General features: G+C 40.6%; 1 protein-coding gene across 3 annotated transcripts in view; it reads right to left on the bottom strand.

The window, feature by feature from the left end:
• cdk6 (cyclin dependent kinase 6) overlaps nucleotides 1-16626 on the bottom strand; it is a 60848-nt gene that overhangs the window by 12073 nt on the left and 32149 nt on the right. For all 3 annotated transcript variants that reach the window (XM_088329014.1, XM_088329017.1, XM_088329015.1), the window contains exon 5: nucleotides 2496-2605. In XM_088329014.1, the coding sequence (XP_088185140.1) occupies nucleotides 2496-2605 (110 nt within the window). The remainder of the gene's footprint in view (nucleotides 1-2495; nucleotides 2606-16626) is intronic.

Here is a 16626-nt window from a genome sequence, read left to right as displayed (position 1 = left end):
ATTGTATTCAGTGTGGAATCCTTTGAAAAAAGATGTGTCGGCTACTAGACTTGTGGGACCGTGGTTGCAGGCAAAACTGTCAAACGAACTCCTAAGCGATCAGGACGTTTTATGTCCCATTGAAGACAATTGTCACTACATGTCGTTTGCAGAGGGAAGTGGAACTACCATTTCATTCAGATTTTCCTTTCCTGTGCCTACTTGTTCAATGTCAGCCATATTTTAGCTTACCACACATTGAAAGTCAGTGTGTGAGTAAACCGTTGGGGGAAGGAAGCATAAATCGCCACTCAAGTTTTGGCACGACACTTATCTAACGCTACAGCAGACCATGAAAGTCTGTTGGTTAACAGAAACATCTGTAAAGTTCAAGATACCGAAACGTGGGGAGAATCTCGGATGGGAATACATTCAAAGTGAAATTCGGTTATTAGCATTTGTCGCTGCAGTCGGTTTGACCACAAACTGTCAAGAAGCGGCGTCTTTACTCATATACTGCGCAACCACAGCGAGTTGACAGTCATTGCTGGAATGGTTTGATAAGCCAACCGTAATGACACTTTCAGTCATCGAGCGCATTAAGAATGATTAATGATAATAAATTGATCGTATTTTATTGAATACATACCATCATGACCCTTTTCTTTAAGAATGACTCCAACTGTTTCCCGGCAATTTATAAAGAATACCTCTACATGACCTGGAATAGTCTTTTAGTTGATGTAGCTTGCCAAAGAAGTATGCTAACAACCTACAATTAGCCTGATAAGGATTTTATACGCTTCTTTAATGACAATGAATTTAAAGTCTTTTTTTTCAGGAAGTACTTCAACAGTTGTACAGCAAATCATAAAAAAATACTTCACTTATTTGAGATCTTACATTTTACAGTCTATTCATTCATGTTGATCGCGTGCTAGCTAAATGCTAAAACGAGCCCTATATAAGATTTCAGTCACTGTTGGTAGGGTTTGATAAGCTAACCGTAATGGCATATCGTTCATGCATTGGTCTTTAAGAGTGCATCAAAAACAATTAATGATTTCATAATGATTTTATTTTATTTAATAAATGACTCTTTTTGAGAAAAAACTTCTACTGTCCCAATTAAATTTGTCCAAAACAAAAAAAAAACTTACTCTATTTGCGTCTGGCATAGTTTTTAATTGATATAACTTGTTGCTAACAGGCTTATGTAGATGGTAACAACCTGAATTAGGTCCAATAGAAGTTGTTTTTCAATTACTGTAGGTTTTAAGTATTTTTAAGGCACTACTTATGGCAAATTTTAAAGAATACTTTGTCTTTTTAAAGTTCTTGCACATAGCAAAGTATTTTAATGTTAAAAAGGTACCCTGTTAGCAGGCAAGCTAGCTACCAACAACCTGACAAGCCCAATTAAATATGTGTTTATGACAATAACATTAAAGTTTTTGAGGAAATACTATAACTGTCTCACAGCAATTTATAAAAATGATTTCCTATATTTAAAGTCTTCCAACTAGTATTGATGCAGCATGTTTGATAGCAGGCTAGCTAGTTGCTGGACTAAATGATGGAACCCTTTAACTGGAATAGTTCGATAAGACATGAGTCTTTCATGCATCAGAAATGATAATATTTGAATGTACTGTATATGTTATATAATATTTTATATCAAGGCCCTTTTTTTATGAAATACTTTACAGTCTCCCAGGATTTTAAAAAAGAAATGTCTATTTGAGGTTTTGCACATTATATCAGGGATGTCAAACTCATTTAAGCTGGGGGGCCACATGGTAAAAAAAAAACTCTAGACCAGTAGATTGATGAGAAAGAAAGAGATTAAAATAAAGGGCAAGAGAGAGAAAGGGGAGAGATAAAGAAATGGAGTCAACAAGAGAGGTAGAATGAATAAGAAACTGAAAATAGAAAAGAGAAAAAGAGTAACTGAGAAAAGACAGTGAGACAGAGAAAAAGAAAAACGGGAAATAGAGAGAACAAGAGAAAAAAGAGAGGAGTGAGAAACAGACAGAGATAGAGAGAAAAGAGATGAAGAACAAAAAAACAGAAAGAGAAAAATGAAGGAAAAGAGTTTCAAAGAGCGGGCGACAATGAGAAAAGAGACATAAAAAAGAAGAGTAAAAAAAGAAAAAAGAAGCAGAGACAAAAAAGAGAAAAGAAATAAAGATACAAAGAAAAAAAAGAGTGAAAGAAAGACAGACACAGAGAGTGGGAGAGAGAGAAAAAGATCAACGAGAGAAAGACACAAAAAAGAAAAAAAAGACAATAAGAAAGGGCCAGAATCAATCTGTCGGCGAGTCCGAACCGAACCACGGGCCGCAAAACTGACACTAATGCCTTATATAGCGTATTAAATAAGCTAGAATGTTAAATAAGCGCTGCAATTGCATGTTAGCTAAATGCTAACAACCTGAAATGAGCCCCACAGAAGATATTATCCGTTTTTTGGGGGGGGGTTCTTTTGAATGAAAAGGTGAAAATGTTACACTCACCTTCTCCTGAACATCTCGGCAAAGATGCAGCCGACGCTCCACAGGTCCACTGGGGTAGCGTAACTGGACTGCAGAAGAACCTCTGGGGCCCGGTACCACAACGTCACCACCTACAGCAATCACAAAGAGCATTTTTGATTCAATGGAATGAAGTTATAATATCAGAGTGAAGATTTCCTGGTCCCATTGTTTTTCTGTCATTGAAATGATGAGTGTGTAAAATGTTAGCATAATCAGCAGCATTGTTATCACCCTCCAGATAGACTCAAGTCATAATGGAACAGGTCCAGGTGCTTTCCCAGACCACAGGATTTGTCATCAACCTTTTGTTCCCCCTCCTCCGACAGACCATTGAAAAAAATAAAAATGAGTTAGTGCACTAAATATACACCTGTCAATGCTAAATTCATTATTTCCATTGTTTACCTGTAATCATGAATAACATGCTTTAAAGCAGGGGTGTCAAACTCATTTGAACTCGGGGGCCACACCATAGAACAAACATTCTGTCGGGGGCCGGACTAGTCGATTCAAGAGAAAGAAAAAGAGGGATAAAGAAATAAGAGAAAGAGGGAGGGAAAACGAGAGAGGGCGGGACAAAGAAAGAAAAAGAGAGAGAGGGAGAGAGACAGAACAGATAAATAGTCGTGAGAGAGGGGGAAAAGAAAGGGAGAGGAAGAAAGAAATCCAAAGAGAAATAGAAAGACAAAAGGAGAGAAAGAGAAAAGAAAGCGCAAAGGGTAAGAAGAGAGAAAGAGAGAAAAGGAAAAAGTAAGTTAGAGCAAAAGAAGTTAAAAAGACACAGAGAGAGAAAGAGACAAAGAGCAAGAAAGGAAGAGAAAAAGAGACACAGAGAGTGAAAGAGACAGAGAGTGGGAGAAAAGGGGTGGAAGAGAGAGAGAGAGAAAGAAATACAAGTACAGTGTCTTTGTTCGAGGCACCTTTCTTTGGCAACATCAAGTTGACCTATTTCAACCTGCAGCTTGTTTTTCTCTTGCGCTTCTCTGAGTGTTGTCTCCCGGGCCGGATTCCATCCCTTAGCGGGCCTGATCTGGCCCGCGGGCCGCCTGCTTGACACCTGTGCTTTAAAGGATCCTAGCTCATTCACTTTTACGCTGTTAAAAATATTGGACGTCTATTCCAGTCATTGGGATTGATTTAATAATTCAAGCACATTTAACCAAACTTGATTCACCTCAGAGTGCAACTAACTCATTGATTGCCATAACGTAGAAATACATTTTTAGGAGCATTGACCCTAATGCCGAAAAGTTAAAAAAAAAAAAAAAGTATATATATATATATATATATATATATATATATATATATATATATGTATATATATATATATATATATAACTTTTTCGTTTATGAAAAAAATATATATATTAAAAGGGATTGGCAGAGCTGATCAGTAAGTATCAACCCTCTGGGAATGATTTGAGTATTAAAAAAAAAAAATCACCATTAGATGACAGGAGTGGCTTTGTCCACACATCGAGGAGGCCCCTCTTCCTAGCGTTGCTTCCTCAATCCAGGGTTTAAGTGTGTAAACGGCCCCATATGGTGAGCAGTGTTGGGCACGTTACTTTAAAAAAGTAAGTAGTTAAAGATACTCACTCCTTCTTCCAAAAAATAACCAAGTTACTTGATAGTAAAAGAAACTAGTTACAAGGGAAAGTAACTATTTCCGTTACTTTAATAAGACGATGTATGTCAAAAAAAATTGTGAAGCAGTATTCGAGTCAGTTCAATAGAGAACAAACAAGGTAGTTGTGATATAGAACCTTGCAATATTTATTGCACCTCGCAATTGCAACAGATTTATCCTACACTTGAAATGCAACAAAAATAAACATTAAACAATATAATAACAATCATCATAAAACAATAAAAAGTGAGTTTAATAAATTGAATCTAACTCTAATGGTCCGTTGTAGGATGGGAATTCCGACTCTTTTGAGAAAAGAGTCTTTTTCAGCTTGGCTCACTAAAAGGATTGGGCTCTTTCTGCTCCCAAATGGCTCTTCATGTTGTATATGTTGTTTAATCAATTTCTTACCCATTTTTATGTATTATTATGAATGATTGAATTATAGGGGGAAATGAAGTGAAATAAACATTTAAACATTAACCCTGAAAAACACAGGAAACAAATTGAAATAGTTACAAATCGAAAAAGAAAAAATACAAAACAAGTCTACCCTTTTTGATATCTAACGAATTAAAAGTAAACAGCAAAGAATCCCTGGAAAAAAATTGGATTTTTAACCAATCACAAGAGAAAAAAAGCGTCTCGAATGAAAACGGCTCTCGATTGATGGGTAGTCGGGTCCCACTTCCAAGAGACTGCTCACAGGGCCGTTTTGTCCACGAACGACACAAGTCGGTTGCCACATTCACCTATTTCGCCTTTTTTTTCAGCACATTAGTAGTACTGTATTCGTAATCGCTATCTAACTATAGGGTAGTCGCTATTTTGAATGGTGACATAATCCCAAAAGACGAGACGTAAAGAACTCTGAGGAGAGCGAAAAACTGAGCCGCTGAAAACAGCGTCGGGTGTGCATGGACACGCCGCTGTTGTTGTTCTGCAGCCAAAAAACGATAGCGGCGTTGTAACGGCGGAAAAAGTAATGAGTTAGATTACCCCGTTTAAAATGGTGTTATTCCCAACACTGATGGCAACTAGGTAGCAAAGAAAGAAAACATTTAAGTCTCATCGTCTGGACAGAGAAGGACGACGTTTCGTGCACATCCACAGGAACGTGATTGACACGGTGACCGAAATCGTTGGATCACGTCGCCGAAAACATCGGGTGCTGAAACCTTTTTGCAAAGTAGGCTTTACTTCACAATTTTCGCCTGACAAGAAAATAATGCGGAATACTGGGGGTCCTTAACCAAATATTGGAAAGAATTAGCTTCCGATCAGATCAAACGTTTCTAATTCAGTATTCGCAATCTGGAACTGATGACTTTCAATCCTGATACTTTCCAAAATTAATCAATATAGCCTAAAAGCTGACAGCTAGTTGTGCCTGGCTTAACGTGTTTGCGGTTTGAGCCCCCACAAAGTATGCAGGCCTGCAGATGAGAAGCAGTCCAAGCACATGCGTGTCGAGCTTTCTAAGAAGGACCGCAAACCCGGAGCTTGCAGGATATCCGCTGCAGTTAGAAAAAAAGCTGAAATCTAAGTTACAGACGCAAATACGACTACTCCAGATGGGGCCAATGTAAATGGCGCATGCCATTTCGGATGCCATTTTAGTCGCCCTTTATCTGGGTGGTCGTGAATTCAGATTCTGACCTGTATTAAAAATAATATGCATCTGAATCATCTTTCTTCCGTTTTGTAGTCTAAAACTCGCGCCCCCCAGGATGATAGTTTGAGGCTACCGCCTGAATATGAATGTTAAAGGGACAGTGTGTATTATTTACCCACTGGATGTTGCTATATGTGCTGTCGTGACATTGAAAAATGAGTGCTAAAAGCACAACGAAAAGAGAGAAGTGTTAAACTGACCAAAACACACATGATGATTTTTGGAAAGAAGAAAATAAAATAAAGAATAAAAAAAAATTAAAAAATTAAAAAAAAAAAAGAGTAAAAAAACTGAAGCCAAACAAAAAAAAAAACAGGAAAAAAAGTAAAAGCAAAAAAGGAGAAAACGGCATTTTGGGGAGTTTTCTTTTATTCTTTTTAATTCCTTTATTTTCAGTCTTTTTTAATACTTTTTCTCCATCTTACTTTTTTTTGTTTCTTTCCCCTATGTTTCTTTTTATTCCCAGTTTTCCTTCTTTGCCTCTTTTTCTTATTTCCTTTTCCCTATTTTTTTTCTTTTAAAAAATATTCCCCCCTTCTTTTTGTCTTTCTTTGAGAAGGCTGGCTAAAAATGGGAAGAAAAAGGGTGCTCATTCTCTGTAGTTTATAGTCTTCCTTGGACTCATTTTTGGTTGCACTACACATTACAGCGACATCTAGTGAACAAATATAAAACACTATCCCTTTAAGAACAGCAGAATGTTTTTATCAACGCTGTTTATTTGGAAAACCCCACTTGGCCCAACCTCACCCAGATCCTAGCCTCAGCAGCCCCCATCAATTGAGTTTTAGACCTCAGAGTTAGATAGTTTGTTTTCCAACATAGCCCGTGTGGTTTTACTTCATGTTTTGTTCGGTTATATCTAGTTTGTGTGCCTGCATTATATTTCATGGTCTAAACTTCATGGAACTCTCGTTCTGCCCGTGTTTTTTATTTGTATCATTTCATGTTTTGTTACATTGAACTTAACTTGTATTCGAACATCCATTTTGCTCTCCTTCATAGTTTTGTTTTTTTATATCTACTTTGTGTGCCTGGATAATATTTTGTGATAATATTTCGTGGTCTAAACTTAATGGCACTCTCACTCTTTCCTCGTGTGATAATGTTTCTTGTGTCATTTCCTTACATGTTTTGTTCTGACTAATTTGGTTTGTCTTTGAACATTTTTTTTGTTTTTATTTCATGTTTTGTTCGGATATAATAATAATAATTTCCTTTGTATTGTCATTCTTTGTAAGAACGAAATGTCGATACACCTGACCCGTTGTAGCGAGCCGATGCAGCCGCAGCCAACAGAGGGCGCCGCCATTTTTACCAATGTTATAAGTCTTAGGTATGACTCGGCCGAGGCGCGAACCAGCGACCTCCCAGTCTCAAAGCGGGCGCCCTACCATCTAGGATATATCAAGTTAGTGTGCCTGCATTATCTCGTCATCATGGCGCTTTCCGCATTCTGTTCTGAGGTGAGAATGTTTGTGTTACAGTACTATCCTTTCATGTTTTGTTCTGTTAAAGCTTGTTATGTTGGAACATTTTAAAACTGTTCTATCCATGTGTGAGTATATATTTCTTTGTAATCTTTATTTCATGTTTATTGAGTTAAAATGAACTTTTATTCCATCGTACCCTGTGTTTTCTTCTCGTTTCAGGTGGTTTATCTAGTTCATCTAGTTTATGAACCGCTGTGGGCCGAAATGAGTAAAAAAGAAAATTGGCAAAGGGGTGGATCTAGGTGAGAAAAAAAAAGTTCTATTAGATTTTTGTACAGAGTATGGATCCAGTACTTATAAATATTTATCTATGGATAAATATATAAAGGGAAACTTGGGACAAAACTGGCACCAAATCAAAAACCTCTTATCAGTTGTGTCATCATTTTTACTATTTTTGGCTGTATGTGGCCCGTGGACTGTAGTTTGCTCACCCTTCAAATGTTAGCATTTCAACATTATGTAGCAGGAAGGTGTAGTCAAGCCCGTGTAAGAGTAATTTTTAAGTCTTTGATTTCTGAAGACGCAAATAAACTTAGTTTGGTTTCTTAACACCACAAGTATCAAACGGGGGGGCCCCTGGGCTGGATCAGGCCTACCTGTCAGGAGGACCAGAACAGAGCAGGAGACCCCAGAGCGTTCGTTACAAGTCTTTTATTTGGGGAAGCGTACAGGGTTAGCGGGAGACGCGATGACCGTCGAACGTCAGCAGCAACGCCGTGAAGACAACTTCGGGACACGTAGCCAATCGTAGCGTGGGACGGAAGCAGGTCGAGTTTACCGGGACTGGAGAGAAGATCGTAGCGTGGAACGGAAGCAGGTCGGATCGGAGGCAGGCAGAATCAGGTAAACAAGTCAAAAAGACACAGGAAAATCAGGCGAGTCAAACGGGGTAAAAAGTATCCTCCGACGAAGAGGTCTCCGCGTAGCATGCTTAAAAAGGGAACATAAACCAATCAGGAAGCGCATTCCAGCGCGCCAGATGATTACCCACTTGGCTCCACTTGGGTAATCATGACAGAACCCCCCCTCAAGGGACGGCTCCAGAAGTCCCCCAGGAAAAATAAAAATAAACTCAAGACACGTCACAGGGAAACACAGGTAAATCAGGAGAGTCAACTCAGGACAGGCAGAATCAGAACCGGCAAACGGGAGAGTCGACTCAGAACCGGTAAAATCAGAACCGGCAAGACAGGAGAGTCGACTCAGAACCGGCAAAATCAGAACCGGCAAGACAGGAGAGTCGACTCAGAACCGGCAAACAGGACAGGCAGAATCAGAACCGGCAAACGGGAGTCGACTCAGAACCGGCAAAATCAGAACCGGCAAGACAGGAGAGTCTACTCAGAACCGGCAAAATCAGAACCGGCAAGACAGGAGAGTCGACTCAGAACCGGCAAAATCAGAACCGGCAAGACAGGAGAGTCGACTCAGAACCGGCAAACAGGACAGGAGAATCAGGAGAGTCGGAATCAGGACTGGCAGGCAGCAGAGTCGGAGTGGCAGACCGGAGAGTCGGAGTCAAACTGGCAGGCCGCGGAGTCGGAGTCGGACTGGCAGGCCGCGGAGTCGGAGTCGGACTGGCAGGCCGCGGAGTCGGACTGGCAGGCCGCGGAGTCGGAGTCGGACTGGCAGGCCGCAGAGTCGGAGTCGGACTGGCAGGCCGCAGAGTCGGAGTCGGACTGGCAGGCCGCGGAGTCGGAGTCGGACTGGCAGGCAGCGGAGTCGGAGTCGGACTGACAGGCAGCGGAGTCGGAGTCGGACTGACAGGCAGCGGAGTCGGACTGGCAGGCCGCGGAGAGTTGAACAGGCAGGCCGCGGAGAGTCGAACAGGCCGGCATAGGAGTCATTGCGCAGTCACAAGGCCGAAGGTGCCTTAGCCAATTTCGCCACGTCGGAAATGACTTGCCGAACTGCACATTCTAAAGGGGAATTGGGCTGCTGGTTCTGGCTTTCATAGTCGTCAGAGGGCAGATGTACGAACGCGGGGTCCATTCTGGTCGGAGGATTCTGTCAGGAGGACCAGAACAGAGCAGGAGACCCCAGAGCGTTCGTTACAAGTCTTTTATTTGGGGAAGCGTACAGGGTTAGCGGGAGACGCGATGACCGTCGAACGTCAGCAGCAACGCCGTGAAGACAACTTCGGGACACGTAGCCAATCGTAGCGTGGGACGGAAGCAGGTCGGATCGGAGGCAGGCAGAATCAGGTAAACAAGTCAAAAAGACACAGGAAAATCAGGCGAGTCAAACGGGGTAAAAAGTATCCTCTGACGAAGAGGTCTCCGCGTAGCATGCTTAAAAAGGGAACATAAACCAATCAGGAAGCGCATTCCAGCGCGCCAGATGATTACCCCAGGTGGCTCCACTTGGGTAATCATGACACTACCAGGGGTTACGATCCGGCTGGCAAGACAACACTGAGAGGAGCGCAAGAGAAAAATGGGCTGCACTTTGAAATATGTCCACTTGATGTCACCCAAGTCAGGCACCACTCTCAATGCAACTGTCGTAGTGTCTGACTTTCTCTTTCTGTCTCTCCCTCTCCCTCTCTCACTATCCCTGCCTGACTCTCTCTCAGTCTCACTCTCACTTTGTCCTTTCTTCTCTCCCTCTTATTTCTCTTCCTCTTACCTTCTCTCCCTCTCTTACTCGGTCTCCCTTGTTTTTTCTCTTTTCATCTCTCTTTTTTTCCCCTTCCTCTCGTTCTCTTTGACCTACTAGTCTGGCCCCAATGAGATGTTTACACTAGCATGTGGCCTCCAGCCAAAACGAGTTTGACACCCCTGCTTTACACCATCTGATACCGATTCATGTAAATAAATTATTTTCCAAAATCGTATTTTGTGTATACTTCTTTTGCATCTGATCATGACAATTGCATTCCTCTCTTGCAAAGCTCCATGTGCTCACATCAAACCTAATCATCTTCATCTACTTTGTCCTCACATATAGTGATAAAAGTTCACCTCTTTGGAATAGAAACAAGAAAAAGGATGCGGGAGATACAAAGCTGAGTCGGAAAAACCTCAAAAGTTAGTCAGCTTGTGTGCGGTTGTGTGAGGCCGACTACAGATTAAAGGACGACATTCTGAGAATTCCTTTGGCCTGAGAGCATCCTCCCCCTCACCGCCACTAACACTGTCCTCCACTCTCACTGCTGAGTTCTCTGCCCCGGAGGACCTCCGGACCTCCCGGGTCAGAACTCCGCGGCCAAGGCCTGGACTTTTGCCACCGGAGGAGGACATTAAAGCATGCATGCCAATGTGTGGCTGTTTGTTAGCCTGTGTGGGAGGGGTTGCACGTGCACCTGCCCACATAAACACGTCTCGGTGCCCTGAGAGTGTGTGTGGTTTGAAACGAATGCCAGTTATTTAAAACATGTGCCTGATGCTTTAAAGGATAATTGCAGTTTATTATCCATCATCCCCGTGGGTGATTTAACATTAAACATACTCAAGATAGTTGATAGTAGAGGGCACTTAACTCATTCAATACTTGTTTTTTCAAAAAGGAAGAGCCTGTGACAGCCAATTTTAACTCATTTTTTAAAGCCTAACAGAAAATTTTGTTTTGTAGCTGTATAGGCATAGGACACATCACAAGAAAATAACTTTTACCATTGTTTAGTAAACAACATTTGAACCAGTTTCTTAAAAATACGTTTCCAAAGATGCATTTCCAGCGAAAGTTTCACTTTGGTGCTTTTTGTTTACATTTGTGATACCTCTAAGGACACTTTGCATGCAAAATAACATTTTATTGCAAGAACACTGAACTTATGCATGAACATTGCAAGAACTTTGCAATAACCTTTCAGCACCAATTTTTTTTCCTGTAATTTCGGTCACCATGGCGATCACGGGTGTGCATGAAACGTCCTCCCTCACTGGCCAGACAATGACAAAGCAGACTTAATCTTTTTTTTTTTTTTTTTTTTTTTTAAGAAAAGATGAAGCCTTGAAGCATTAACTGACTGTACGTATATCTTTGCTTTTCTCACCACTTTGCTTTCCTGCGCATACACTCCAGATGGGCCTCCAACACACCCTCATTTGCTGGATACAGGAAGCAACACAAGGAAGTGGGAGCTCGATCGATGTGTGGACAAAGTCTGAACAAAGCCACTCCTGCCACTTAATAGTGATTTTTCTAATGAGATAATTCTCAGAGGCTTGATACTTACTTAGACCTGTGCCAAAGCCTTTATAATAGTTTTTAATATAAAACAAAACAAAACATAGTTCTCCATTTTGCACCCAGAAAAATAAGTCTTAAAATGTATTCATACGTCGTCGCACTGAAAGAGTTAAATATGTGAGGAAGAGTGGGCGATATTTTGACAGAAAGTCGTGATCTCAAATAACTTAAATATCGTAAAACCCTCTATGGGGAATATTTTGTTCTGTTCCAGTGGTCCATGGTCTGAATTTAGCCCATATTTATGCTAATGTAGTTGCTTGCTAAATTAGCAAAAATAGCATTGCTTTAATTGCAGACTTTGCTTTAGCCGTTACCATCAATTTAAAAGCAATTATATATAATTTAGCAGCTACTACTAATGTTATGCCAGGATTGTGGACATACCACTGGCTGCTAATGCTAGTGTATTTGCATCAATGTTTGATGGTAGTTTAGGGGTGGGCAATATTTGTACTTATTTTTCTCAAAGACAAGTAAGATTGTTATTTAATAACAATTGAAAGGTGGTCAGATCGTATCTGGGGACTATTGTATTCTGTTCCCGCAGACCCTGGCCTAGATCTAGTCTACAAATACGCCAATATAGCATTAGTTTTGCATTAGCGAAAACTGCATTCCCTAAGTAGCTAGCTTCGCGTTGGCAGTAACCATCACTCAAGTAAACTACTAATGCTAATAATGTGGACAGGACTAAAAGCCAGGCGGGTGGTTTGCGCGCAGCCCCATGGTGCAGGGGTTCAGGTTTTAAGTCCAGCTACCGCAGCCTCCCTGTGTGGAGTTTGCATGTTCTCAATCCAGATTGTCCCTCGGTGTGAATGAGCAAGTGAATCGTCTTTCCCTGCGTGCCCTGTGACTGGCAACCAGTTCAGGGTGTCCCCTGCCCACTGCCCGAAGATAGCTGAGATGGGCTCCAGCAACCCCGCGACCCTACTGAGGTAAAGCGGTGCAGATAATGGATGGATGGATGACTACAAGCAGTCAATCCTGGTGTATTTGCATTAATACTTAATGTTAAACTAGTGGTGGGTTATAATCTGTATTGGATCATTAGGGTCCTAAACAAGTTATTTTTTTAAAAGATACTCAGATACGACCGAGGGAATACATTATTTGGTTTCAGCTATCCCTAGCCTGGATTTAGTCTTTATTGATGCTGACAGAGCTACCAGTAGCATTAACACAAATAGCATCGCTTCGGTGGCTAGATACACCATAGGCAAAGGCATCACTTTAGAAGTTAATGCTAAATATGTTAGCAGCTGATACAGTGTCTACTAATGCCAATGCTAGCGTTGTGGACAAGATAAAAATCTAGAATTTATTTTTTTTAATCGCATAATACTGTATGCAATAATATTAATTTATTTACTATGTGACCCACTCATACGGCTACACACTAATACACAAGAATTCATGAAATTATTGAAGGAATTGTTCCTTTGCTGCACAAAAAAACAGTTCAGTTCTTTCAAGGCTCTCAGCTTGTACACATTATCAGTCTTAGGTCAGAATGTGATTACATTCCTGAGAGCAATTCCGTACAAATTAAAGTCTCCCAAAGTGAATCTCAGAGGAAAGAGGATAAAAGGTTCAGGGTGGGTAGGCAACCCGGCCACATATGGCAAATTGCGGAGGATATAGGAATAATTATAATACAAGAAAAAGACGCAATATGCTGGGGTTTTCCGAGAGTCGGCGCAGGCCTCGTTTGCGGCCTCGCTACTTTCCCTCTTTGGCGGCGATTTACAGTCACAACAATCGTGCCTCACCCGGCCAAGAAAGGACATAAAAGAGAGATTAAAGGAGATATTGATATATGGCCGGAGTGAGAAGCGCTAAAGCGGCAGACAAACTGTATACAGTACAACAGACCCTTGCCAAAGTATGCACAGCATACAGGAATGCAGCATGGGGCCCTCAGCGAGTCAAACAAAGACAGCACAGTCAGTGGCTCTCTCTCCCCTGTGCTACCACATCCGCACATCATTAGCTGGAAAATTCCACATATATGCCGTCATTTATGCCCCCCCCCCCTTTTTTTTTTCCTGCTCCGGACACAGCTTTCATATCTTGTTGCACTTTGGTGAATGCTCATGCACGACTCCCGCTGTTTGGAATCCCCACCTGGAGCGATGCCCAAAAAAAAAAATCTGGGACGATTATTATACTTTCGGTCAAGGGCCGAGAGAGTTTTTCCTTTTTTTTCCCATGAGAAGATATCTAAACAATTCCAGTGAGTGCAACACGTGCTCTCGAGCTGAACCCCGCCCCTCACTTCCACCCCCTTGGTGCCGGCTTGGCCTTCATTGTTTCCGTTTGCAAATAGCAGAAACGCGTTCAGGCAAACAGATCGATTCATAAGTGACTGCACTAGTTTACTATTAACCCATTCAATGCCATGATGCAGGGGTGGGGAACCTATGGCTCGCGAGCCATATATGGCTCTTATGATGAGTACATATGCAGGGTTCCTACAGGCTAGTATCTTTAAGACTTCTTAAGACTTTTTAATGCTTCTAAGACCAAGTCGACAATAAGACCGACAGATATTTCTGGCACAGCTTTCAGGCATGGCGAAAAACGCTCGTCAGACAGCCACTTGTCGTTAAATTTACACTTTTCCATGGTCCAAAGTAAACGTCTCTGTCTGAAGTAGCTATGTGTAATGTCCGTAGACCCAAGACATGCGTCTGCTCTGAAAAGGCTGACTGAAACCACATCACTGTTCCGTTATCGGGATCACACGATGTTACTAGGAAATTAAATCAGTGAATTATTAAAAAAGTCAATTGATAAATGTTACTTTATCTTTTTTATTTATATTACAGTTTAAGACTTTGGAAAATTGGATTAAATACATTTAAATGCCAATTAAGGCCTTAGTTTTAGAGTAATGTATACAATGCCTTTAAAGACTTTTCAAGGATCAGCAGGAACCCTAATACGAGCTGGAGATAAAATTACATTTATACGTTTCATTTAAGTTGTTTCGTTTTTGTTTTTTCCTTTACGATGATCAACTCATGCAAAGCATATCTAGCGCTGTCAATTGCCGGTCTGGTCAAGTATATAAAAGGCAGAGTTTCCACGACAGTGTACAGTCAAGGTGTCACACAAAAAGAAACCGATTTGGCTGCACGTTGCTAAGCAAATGGAAGCTCATCAAATAATATATGTTCACTGTTGCAGCACTTTATGATTAAAACTCACAGAAAAAAACTCCTAAACTCCTAAAAAGGCAAGCCAAGTATACATAACAATTTGATTGGTTAAGCGGTAAAGGTAAGGCCATGAACACAGTGCACTACTCTCTGCCCACAACGTCTGCACCGGAAGTAAAAACACCCGTACCATCGTTTGAAGTATTTTGTGACATTTTTACAAAAGAACTCTGCTTGTACCTTGAAACCATTGTTTATAGAAAAATAAAGGTCAAAATATGATTTCAAGGAATTAGGGAAGGAAGACAACTTTAAAGTGGTATATTTGTTGATATGGGACACAGGTCCTGGCATTTTTCTTACTACATAAATATTATCAAATTATCTAATGACACACAGTGAAATAATGAGCTGAAAAATGAGGGACTTTGTTTGGGGCACAAGTTTGGCGGTTTTGCTGGAATTAGTCTTAAAATATATTCTCTCTCTCTCCTCTCTCTCTCCCGTCTCTCCGGTCTCTAAATATTTTGCTATTATGGCTCTTTGGTCCAAAAATGTTTACAACCCCTGCCATAAATTATAAATACTTTTTCAGAAGCATTGTCCCTGAACGCCTAAATGTAAAAATATGTTTTTTTGTTTTGTTTCAAAAAAATATTATAAAGGGTTTGGTGCACCTCTTCAGTAAGTATCAAGTATGATCAATCACTATTTGATGGCAGGAGTGGATTTGATCAGATTTTGTCCACACATCAAGGAAGCCCACCTACTAGTCTCACCCTGTCTGGCGAGTATAGGCATAGTGAAGTAGTGTGGTCAGAGTAATGAAGATTTGGATAACTACTGACATGAACACTTCTAGCTTTTTTCTTTCTAAAAAGATGACAAAGTACCTTTGTTATTGATGGGGCAGCGAGGGATGACGTTTCGTAAACATCAGCAGGACAGCGAAAGTCATGGTGACCGAAATCGTGTGCGATCACGTCATCGTAAACATTGAGCGCTTTGAAGTTCTTGCAAAAGGTCCTGCATCATTCATGCATAAATTCAGTGTTCTTGCAAAAAAAATTCAAGCAAAGTGCCCTTGTGTTTATGTAAAGCATTGTTCAGACATTGGATGCATCACAAATGCAAAAAAAAAAAGAAAAAAAAAAAAAAAAAAAAAAAAAAAAAAAAAAAGGAAATGTTCTGCTTGAAAAGCATTCTTTCACAAAAAGCCATTTTGGTTCACAAGTTTACTTGGAAATTTTAAAGAAACGTAGCAATGTTCAACTGTTGATTTCTAAACAATTGTAAAGGCTAGATTACAGGAGTGTCAAACTCATTTCAACTTGGGGGCCACACGATAGAAAAAACATTTTCTCGGGGCCGGACTAGTAGATTAGAGAGAAAGAAATAGAGCGAGAAAGAAAGAAGAAAGGGAGGCAGAGAAAAAGAGAGGGTGTATGTATTCTGTAATTACTAAATTGAAAATGTTAGCAGGGTTAACATAGCTTTAGTCAAACAATAAAACATCTGCCTTATAAGGGCTCTGAGTGATTTAGATGCAGTATACAAGCTATAGGCTCATTTGAAAACAATTTTGGAAGAATTGATCATATAGTTAAATACACTCATTATGTCAATGAACTCTCAAATTTCCTAGAAAATCACAAAGAGACATCACTAATGTGCTACTTTCAGAACCCGGGCTGCTCAGGTGTTCTGAAGAGCTACCTGGGGCTCGAGGGCAAAAAGTTGGTGACCCCTAGTCTGAAGTCTTTCTTGGTGTACTTCCAGATTTATAAAACGAGTCATATGACAGAATTTTTGGATAAGAACTATTCTTCTGTTCCAAAAATTAGGAAACTGGATCTAATCTGCTTATGTCACTTGATACATTCTTTTGTTTTTTGTGTAATTGATACCAAGACGAATCACCGGATACGAATACCGAACACTATACCTCTAG

This window comes from Urocampus carinirostris, chromosome 2, assembly GCF_059441175.1.
Source record: "Urocampus carinirostris isolate Australia breed hairy pipefish chromosome 2, RoL_Ucar_1.0, whole genome shotgun sequence".
Taxonomy (NCBI): domain Eukaryota; kingdom Metazoa; phylum Chordata; class Actinopteri; order Syngnathiformes; family Syngnathidae; genus Urocampus; species Urocampus carinirostris.
Note: the sequence above shows the minus strand (reverse complement) of the source record. Positions and strands in the feature narration are given on the sequence as shown.